The sequence below is a fragment of the Apis dorsata genome, unplaced genomic scaffold (assembly GCF_000469605.1).
Source record: "Apis dorsata unplaced genomic scaffold, Apis dorsata 1.3 scaffold_348, whole genome shotgun sequence".
Taxonomy (NCBI): Eukaryota; Metazoa; Arthropoda; class Insecta; order Hymenoptera; family Apidae; genus Apis; species Apis dorsata.
Window position 1 is genome coordinate 250,812 of NW_006263615.1, and position 9,561 is coordinate 260,372.

The window sequence follows — 9,561 nt, forward strand, 5'->3', positions numbered from 1 at the left end:
AGTGAGTTAGGTAATATATAGAGAGTAAGGTGAGGTTAGATACGTGGCTTAGGCTGCGCGAACGCCGGTCTCCGAAGCTCCACCTACTGACTGGGATCAAATCGTCTTTGTAATGGTCCGCTGCAAACATATTGACAGCCACAACTGTAGGCGCTATCCTTCGGTTTTTTAGCGACTATACCGTCACGATAATATGCTCGCAGATTTGCAGCAGTAATCCTCAATTTCTCGTTATTTTTCGTAATAATCATTAACAATATATACTGATCTACTTACAGACTAAACTTTTACACATCCCTTAAACGCTATGCTCTGTAATCATATGCCTTAGGAACAGAGCGGACTGAATTAGGAATAATCACTTAAGTGTCTGAGCTGTTAATTAAGTACAATAATAGATTACTATAAAATCATGTAGTCATGGTCCAAGCTGTATATCAATTAAATGTTTCCATCAGCACGTAAAAAACTTGAAAGTCAGTAGTAATATTAAATTACATACCTCACTCGTACGAGTTATTAAACAGCTTTTTTATAACATATTCTATATAATTTATATATTAACGCATTTTTTAAATTATAAAAAAAAATAATTTAAACATTCAGAATTTTATCTTATATAAATTAAAAACAAAATATTTTAGATGTAAAAAAAATATAATTTGAAATTAATATCTGATAATTTTTAAATAAAATATCTTTTAAGATATAATAAATTTTAATCATTTTCATTTTCTCTTTCATTTAATTTTAATTATAAATTAGAAAAATAATATAATTATATTTAAAGGAAATTCATTATTATAAAACCTTAATATTTATAAGCAATATGAAATAAAAAAAATATAATGGCTTCCAGAACTTTGTTATCCAATATTATTATATATAATACTTTTAGCTTTACTTGTTTTTATTTTTTTTTCTTATGATATGAATTGAAATTATGAATTCAATTATAAATTAGAAAGTTTAATTATAATTTATTAATATTAAGATAGTTCTATAAGCACAAAATAAAAATTAAAATTTTTAAAATAAAAATTAACTTTTTTTTATCACAATAATATTACTAATACTTTCAAAGTTTTAATATTAAAACATATATTTCTGATAGAAAATTTGACATTTTCTGTCAAATATAAAAAATAATTTTATTTTGATATTCAAAATATAATAGAATTTTAAATTTTTTCTTTCAACCAGAAATAATAATGCATAATAAAACACAATAATAACAAATTATTATAACTAGATAAATTTTTCTTAAACACAAAAAGTAAAGTATATCATTATTCATATATATGTATATATAAAATATTTTTTTAAATATATATAATACTTGGTTATAAATATAAAAATAAAATAATGTTATATATAATATGAGATTAGTAATAATTGTATAAAAATATGATATTTTGAATAGCATACAACTTTTAATAAAGAGTCACCGTGAAAATTATTCAAGACGAACTCTGGAAGCCATTTTGTATTTCCCACACACAATACGGTATTGATTTATCTGTCACTGAACAGAAATTCACATTTTTCTCATCGCATTAAGATTAGACTTTGTTTATGTAATAATGATACGAATTTTGATAGAATTTAAACGTGCACCATTCTTCACAGGTGTTGGATAGCATTGCTAACATAAAAAAATTCGCCGTCGTACGAGTGACAAGTGGTATTCTCGACTTGAAAACACGAGATATTCTTAACGTGTATAACACATATTGCTAGTTGTATTACGCGATTACGATGTATAGTTACCTTTCTTGTCGGTCATTATTGCTTAATGTTTCACAAATTCTAGAAAAAAATACGTTATTCCTAATTAAATCACCGATTTAAGTTACAATACTGAGGAGACAGGCAACGGCTGTGACACTTGACGGACACTAGCGCCCTTTATTGAGCCTCCCCGTAGCTCATTCGATGCTTCGATTCTATTGGTTCAAATTTTACATGCTACCCTCCAATGATTACAAGGCATTTTATTTGTGATTGAGCGGTAAAAATTCAATAAATTTTATTGTAGAATAAATTTTTCATAATTTTATATAAAAATAAAAATTATTTGAAAGTAAATCTTTAATTTATATTAAAATTATTAAAAATTTGTTGAAAAAATTATTGAAAATATCATAAATAAATTTTACAATTTTATTAATATTATTATCATATTATTATAGAATATAATTTTTTTTTAATAATTCCTAATAAAATATATACATTCTATAAATAATTATTATCACAGAAAGAATTTTTGGAAATTTAAAAGATAAATATTTTATTTATATTTACTTTTTTGAATATTTTATAATTTTAAATAATTTAAGATAGATTATATGATTATAATAATCAATAAAATAAATTAATAAAATAATCATTTTATTATTTTATATTTATTATATCGAAAATAATTTATATTAAATTAAATTAGAATTTAAAAAAATTATTATCTTATTAAATGACTAAACTAAAATTATCGCTTGCATTGAAAAGATAACCATAATCATGTCTTAATTCTGTATTGTAAACTATTGCTAAGAGTGATTTAGTGTCAATTTTTTGATTTATTAAAAGAAGTTATTAAATCCTATTCAGTAAGAAGAAATTATTATATTTATTTGTATTTTGTAATTTTTTAAAACAATTTGAATAATTCTATTCGGCTAGATTATATTATGTATTTTATACATAACTATTGACAACGTTTAATCAAAATATTATGCATATATTACATATTAATATTTATAAGAAATATTATTGTAGAAAATAATTATTAATATAATGATACATAATATATATTTTGTTATTTATAAATATATACATATATTATATATATATATAACAAATATTTTAAAATTTACGATTCTATAACCTCTTATATTAATTATAAACAATTGAATAAATTAATTTACAGAAAATTCAATGGCTCATGATAAAAAAAATATAAAACGTAGTCGATCGCGTGAACGAGATCGTGAACGTGATCGGGAACGTGAAAGAGATCGAGAGCGACGAGATAGAAGGCGTTCAAGAAGTAGATCAAAAGATCGAAAAAAAGATAGAAAACGTTCAAGATCGCGTGAAAGATCACGGGAAAGAGATAGATCACGCGAAAAAGATAGAGATAGATCAAGGGAAAGACGAGAATTTAAAGACAAATCAAAAGATGAAAAAAAACGTAAACCGAGTCCTATATTTGTTTTAGAAGATGAAAATAAAAAAGAAACTAAAACTGAAGCAAAAAAAGAAGAGGAAGAAATTGAGGAAAAGCCAAAGCCTCCTCCAAAAAAGGAACCGCTAAGTTTAGAAGAATTATTAGCTAAGAAAAAAGCAGAGGAAGAAGCACGTGCTAAACCAAAATTTTTAACTAAAGAAGAACGTGCTGCTTTAGCATTACAAAAACGTCAAGAGGAAGTTGAAGCTATAAAAAAACAACAAGAGGATATACGTAAATCTTTTCATAATGAAAATGCTGGGAAAGATAGAGAATGGGATGATAGGGATAGGTATATAATATTTATCTATATAAATTGAGTTCATTAAATAATTCATTAAAATTTATTTTAAGATATTTTGTAATACAGACGTAGAGATGGTCAACGTACACGAGAGGAAGAAATTAAAGATAAGGATAAAGAAAAAGAAGTAGAAGCTATTAAAGAACGTTATTTAGGATTAGTGAAGAAAAAACGACGTGTTAGAAGATTAAATGATAGAAAATTTGTATTTGATTGGGATACATCAGAAGACACATCTGTTGATTACAATAGTATTTATAAGGAAAGACATCAGGTTCAATTTTTTGGTAGAGGAAATCTTGCTGGAATAGATATTAAAGCACAAAAACGAGACCAAAGTAAATTTTATGGAGAACTATTAGAAAAAAGAAGAACAGAAGCTGAAAAAGAACAGGAGAAGTACGTATCTTTTTTGAAATTTGAACTTATTCTTCATAATATATACTCTTACATCTTATTTATATTTATTTATTAGAATGCGATTAAAAAAAGTAAAAAGAAAAGAAGAAAAACAAAAATGGGATGATAGACATTGGTCTGAAAAAGCTCTTCATGAAATGACAGAAAGAGATTGGCGTATATTTAGAGAAGATTATAATATTACAATAAAAGGAGGACGTATTCCTGATCCAATTAGATCATGGAAAGAGTCAGGATTTCCAAAAGAAATTCTTGATATCATTGATAAAGTGGGATATAAAGATTTAACACCTATTCAAAGACAAGCTATTCCTATTGGACTTCAAAATCGTGATATTATTGGAGTTGCTGAAACTGGATCTGGAAAAACTTTAGCATTTTTAATTCCATTATTATTATGGATCACTAGTTTACCAAAAATTGAAAGATTAGAAGAAGCAGATCAAGGTCCTTATAGTATAATTTTAGCACCAACTCGGTATGTTTTATTTATATTATTATCTATATTTTTAATCTTTGTTTTATTTTTCTATAAAAAAGCTTTTTATAAAAAAAGATAATATATTTTTTAGTGAGTTGGCTCAACAAATTGAAGAAGAAACTAATAAATTTGGACAACCATTAGGTATAAGAACAGTCGTTGTTGTAGGTGGTCTCTCGAGAGAAGAACAAGGATTTAGATTGAGAATGGGTTGCGAGGTATAAATTTTATATAATCATTTACTGATAAAAAAGGACTTGCAATTTAATGTATTTTAAAATAATTCTTATTCTTGTAGATAGTTATAGCCACACCAGGACGATTAATTGATGTATTGGAAAATCGATATTTGGTTTTAAATCAATGTACTTATATTGTATTAGATGAAGCTGATAGAATGATAGATATGGGTTTTGAACCAGGTATATCTTTAATAATTTATATATATATATATACATATATAATTTATATATAATTAATTTGTATATATAAATAATATTAATTATTATACAAATTTTCAGATGTTCAAAAAATTTTGGAATATATGCCAGTTACAAATTTAAAACCAGATAATGAAGATGCTGAAAATGAAGAAAAACTTTTAGCTAATTACAATACAAAGAAAAAATATAGACAAGTAAAAAATAATTGATACTACATTTTATCTAAATTTAAATACACATAATAAATAATATTTATTGTAATTTTTTAGACTGTGATGTTTACAGCAACTATGCCACCTGCAGTTGAAAGATTAGCCAGAACTTATTTAAGGCGACCTGCTGTTGTATATATCGGTAGTGTAGGAAAACCAACAGAAAGAACAGAACAAATAGTACATATAATGGGTGAAGCTGATAAACGTAAGAAATTGATGGAAATACTCAGCAGAGGAGTTGAACCACCAGTCATCATATTCGTTAATCAGAAGAAAGGAGCTGATGTTCTTGCAAGAGGTTTAGAGAAATTGGGTGTAAGTTTGAATTTTGAATTTTAATTATTTTACATTATACTTTTTTCCTCTTTTCTCTAAATCAAATAAAATCATATTTTATATTTAATGTAAACTCAAACTTTGATATAATATTTAATTCTTTTATTAGTATAATGCTTGTACTCTTCATGGTGGAAAAGGTCAAGAGCAGAGAGAATATGCACTTGCTTCGCTGAAAAGTGGTAGTAAAGATATTTTGGTTGCCACTGATGTAGCAGGTCGTGGTATTGATATTAAAGATGTATCTATGGTCATTAATTATGATATGGCTAAAACTATAGAAGGTAAATATATATTACTAAAAGAAATGAAATTGTAAGAACAGGAATATATAATTATATCAAGGAATATATTATTATTTTTCTGTTTCTAGATTACACACATCGTATTGGTAGAACTGGTCGCGCAGGAAAAGCTGGTCTTGCTATTTCATTTTGTACAAAAGATGATAGCCATCTATTCTATGATCTGAAACAAACTATTCTTGCAAGTCCTATATCTACCTGTCCACCTGAATTATTAAATCATCCGGATGCTCAACATAAACCTGGTACAGTAGTTACAAAAAAACGTCGAGAAGAAAAAATATTTGCCTAAGAAAAAAAAATCTAATTATAAGCGATTGCTTCGATATGCTATCAACATATGCATATGTTTCTTATACACAAGTACATATTTTTTTATAGCAAGTAGAATATAAACAAAGTATGGATATAATAAAAAAGTAAATAAAGATGTAAATAAATACATTTTATGAAAAGTTTTTAATTAACATTAGAAATTAGTTTAAATTAAAAAACTATAAATATATTTTAGATTTAAAATACAAAAATTATCGTTTTAATAATTTTTTAGAAAAAATATTCATTTTCAATTCATCTTTTGAAATGAAGTTATTTATTGTAATATTTCTTTTACTATATTTCTCATGATCATTTTGCATTTTTGCCAAATAATCATAATTAAGGAAGTGGTGCCGGTGGCGGTTTATATTCTCCATTAACTTTACATTCTTCGTTCCAATTATCTGGGATCATTGGATTTAAAATTTGTATAAATTTTTCAAGAGGACATATTGTTGTACATCCAGGAATTGTCAAAGGATATGGTTCATATTCAGTAGTATTTCTTAAAAATATCTAAAAAAAAATAGAATATAAAAATAATAGAAATAATTTTTATATTATATCTTATCAAGTTTTTTTATATTACTTTATATTACTGCTTTACCTGAACATTCCATTCATCATTATTTTCATGCAATTCAATCATTATCATGATATTATAATTTGGCATTTGATTATTCCATACATGCATGACATCCATTAAAGTTACAATAGTACTATCATGACCAATATACATGAACATTTTTCTTATTTCGGGTTTTAAAGTATTATTTTTTTTCGCTAACATATCGGTAATAATTTTTTTAAGAAATGGTCCTCCTTTAAGTCTTTTAAGAACATCATTATATACATTTAATTGAAAATCATATAATGTAAGTGGTATTAGTTTATCAGGATAATAATTTTTAGTCCATTTGGGAAGAATTAAATTCATATGTTTCTAAAGTAATCAATTTACAATGTTAATAAAATTTCTTTAAGTACGTTACATATAAAATAACGTATTAATTTTTTCTGCAAACCTCTGCTGTTAATGTTCCATAAAGTGAATTGACATCATTTGGAGTTGAAATCACCATACCTGTTAAATTCGTTAATTCTTTGTAAAATTGTTTATTCTCGTCTTGAATTTGTTGAATTTCTGGTAAATTCATAATTGCGTGTCGTAATTTGGTATATTTTGGACATGTATCCCATATCAGCATTAACTAATATATATAATTCATAAATAATTTAAATATTAATTTAATAACAATAAATATAAAATTAATATTATGCATGGAGTAAAATAAAATATGTACTGTATCTTCCGAACGCGGTTGATAAAATAAGGTAACTGGTTGCCAAGCTAAATCACGTTTAAAAGATTGTTTTTCAGTTGGTTTCCACAAAGCAGCTGCTTCTAACATAGCAGACATTTTTGTACGATCAACTGCTGTAGATTGCAAATAAAATATATCAGGACTATATGTTGGACCCAAAAAATTATTATATTTTTTTCGTAGAAAAAGACCTTGATTGTATTGATTTCTTCTTCCTTCCTACATAGGATTACTTATGTTGATAATAAAAATATCGTTGATATAGTAATAGAAATTGTAAAAATATTACATTTGTTAATTGTCCCCAACCATAAGGTTCCATAGAATTATTGAGATAAGGATCATTTGGATAAGTATCCTGAGGTGCTCTCTCTCCATGTCTCATTATCTAAAAATTTATTATCATGATTAGAAATTCATATCTTTTTCATTGATCATATAATAACATTAATTCAACAGCAAATACATTTGATTCAAATAAGCATATATAAATTTATAACATGTATAAATTTTATATTTCAAAGAGAAAAAATATTTACAATATAAAAAATTTATTTTCTAAATGTTCTTAAACTTTTTTAATTTAAGTTTTTTTTTATATTTACCACTGTCACTAGTCGGAGGCTATCATTTTCAATTTCTTTATTATGTTTACTTGTCTTAACATTTTCAATTAGCATAAGCAATTCTAAAAGATAAGAACAAGATACTTTAAATTATAATTTCAAGTATTCTGAAACTAAATACTTGAGTATTAAAGATAGTTACAGAAATAGAATATATGTAGATAAATGTTGTAATCTATATCTATATCTATATTTATCTATATTCAATATACCTATTTATTTTCTATATTTATATCTGTATCTATATCTCATATTTTTTGTCATTTTAAGAAACAAATATATTTGTTTAAAATTTAATATATGATATTTAAAAACTTATTAACTAAATATATATATATATATATATATATAATTCGTACAATTATAAAATAATAACAATAGCAACAGCAATATTAATAATTACCTAAAGTTGAGTAGATAAAATTCATGAAAAATATAAGTTTAAAAACAATCATTATTAATTAAAAATATTAAATAAATTTTTTCCGAAATTTCTAAATTCAATTGAACTTCTGCGAGTTATTATACGCGAACAGAACAAACACATACTGGGGCTTTAAGGAGTGTCAGCAGATAATTCCTATGTCCCCACCATATATAAAGAACTGTATTATACAAAAATGTTGTTTATAAGAAATCTATGTTGTATACTCAAAATTTCTATTTTGTATATTCAAAAATTGTTTCATATATTAATTATATTACACATATAATATAGCAGAAATATAATTCATATATATTTTTCGTATTTTATGTATTTTGTACTTCATATAGGACCTAAAAAATAAAATATAAATTAGTAATATATTAAAAAAAATCTTTAAAAATATAATAAAGTTTAATTATTTAATTTTTAATCTTGTTTAAATTTTTATTCTTTAGAAAGAAGTATAAAGAAAGCAATGATTAAGTTGTTATGCAATGAGCATAACATTGACTTGCATAATTTCTATTGTCGTATTAATATATCAAATTTATTATCAAATATTTATTACTTTATATTTTTCATTGGAATTCCATTTTTAAAAATAAATATTACAAAATTAAAATAGATTTACAATAGAAAATTGAAAAATTTACAATAGAATATTACAAATCTATTGTAAAATTATATCGATTTGTGAAAATAAAAAGTATAATTTTTAAAACCTTTGAATTTGTTCTAACTAGATAATATGTTAAAATGTTAATATATATAAAAGAACAAGTTGAATATTCTAAGCCGATGCTGATCTGTTTTTAATGAAATGTGAATGTAATAGCGGCATTATGATAACATTTAAACTATTGCATATAATAGAAAAAAATATTTTACATCATATAATGTGAAAAACAACTATAACAACATAAAAGAGATATTACTAGAAAATATACAAAAAAAAATACGAGTAATGATATTAATATGCAATGATAATGTATAATAATGTATTCGCTTATATAATTCTTAACTATTATCACCTTCACCTTGATTCTAATTATTTCCTATCATTAGAGTTTTATCAAGTAATATAATTTATAAAATAATTTTTCAAACTATTAAGTCTATAAAAAAAAAAAAAAAA

The 9,561-nt window shown here is 24.0% G+C and overlaps 3 protein-coding genes across 10 annotated transcripts in view; 1 reads left to right on the forward strand and 2 right to left on the reverse strand.

Moving 5' to 3' along the window:
* Window positions 1–1,964, reverse strand: part of LOC102676692 (DAZ-associated protein 2-like) — a 12,800-nt gene extending 10,836 nt beyond the window's left edge. For 2 of the 5 annotated variants that reach the window (XM_031511800.1, XM_006618348.2), the window contains exons 1-2: window positions 1,771–1,913; window positions 277–375 (exon numbers count right to left, since the gene is read on the reverse strand). In XM_031511800.1, coding sequence (XP_031367660.1) covers window positions 277–295 — 19 coding nt within the window. In that variant the 5' untranslated portion in view covers window positions 296–375; window positions 1,771–1,913. Of the gene's footprint in view, window positions 1–276; window positions 376–1,770 lie in introns of all 5 variants that reach the window. The other 3 variants (XM_031511801.1, XM_006618350.2, XM_006618352.2) reach the window with 3 other exon arrangements.
* A 521-nt stretch (window positions 1,965–2,485) lies between these two features.
* Window positions 2,486–6,174, forward strand: LOC102677438 (probable ATP-dependent RNA helicase DDX23). Of its 2 annotated transcripts, XM_006618355.2 has the most exons (10): window positions 2,486–2,606; window positions 2,927–3,518; window positions 3,597–3,929; window positions 4,006–4,428; window positions 4,523–4,649; window positions 4,730–4,853; window positions 4,953–5,068; window positions 5,144–5,404; window positions 5,535–5,709; window positions 5,799–6,022. In XM_006618355.2, the coding sequence occupies exons 2-10, from the start codon at window positions 2,935–2,937 to the stop codon at window positions 6,020–6,022; spliced, it is 2,367 nt and encodes a 788-aa protein (XP_006618418.1). In that variant the 5' UTR covers window positions 2,486–2,606; window positions 2,927–2,934. The 2 variants fall into 2 exon arrangements, with proteins under 2 accessions (XP_006618418.1, XP_031367630.1); XM_031511770.1 differs by lacking the exon at window positions 2,486–2,606 and having other exon boundaries at window positions 2,935–3,518; window positions 5,799–6,174.
* Window positions 6,175–6,288: 114 nt separating this feature from the next.
* Window positions 6,289–8,674, reverse strand: LOC102677852 (lysosomal acid phosphatase-like). Of its 3 annotated transcripts, XM_006618360.2 has the most exons (8): window positions 8,403–8,674; window positions 7,979–8,061; window positions 7,663–7,761; window positions 7,565–7,592; window positions 7,353–7,486; window positions 7,074–7,259; window positions 6,656–6,991; window positions 6,289–6,564 (listed from the first exon to the last, which is right to left on the reverse strand). In XM_006618360.2, exons 1-8 carry the CDS (start codon window positions 8,452–8,454, stop codon window positions 6,388–6,390), a joined length of 1,095 nt encoding a protein of 364 aa, XP_006618423.2. In that variant the 5' UTR covers window positions 8,455–8,674; the 3' UTR covers window positions 6,289–6,387. The 3 variants fall into 3 exon arrangements, with proteins under 3 accessions (XP_006618423.2, XP_031367631.1, XP_031367632.1); XM_031511771.1 differs by having other exon boundaries at window positions 7,353–7,592; window positions 8,403–8,673; XM_031511772.1 differs by lacking the exon at window positions 7,979–8,061 and having other exon boundaries at window positions 7,353–7,592; window positions 8,403–8,670.
* Window positions 8,675–9,561: the final 887 nt, after the last annotated feature.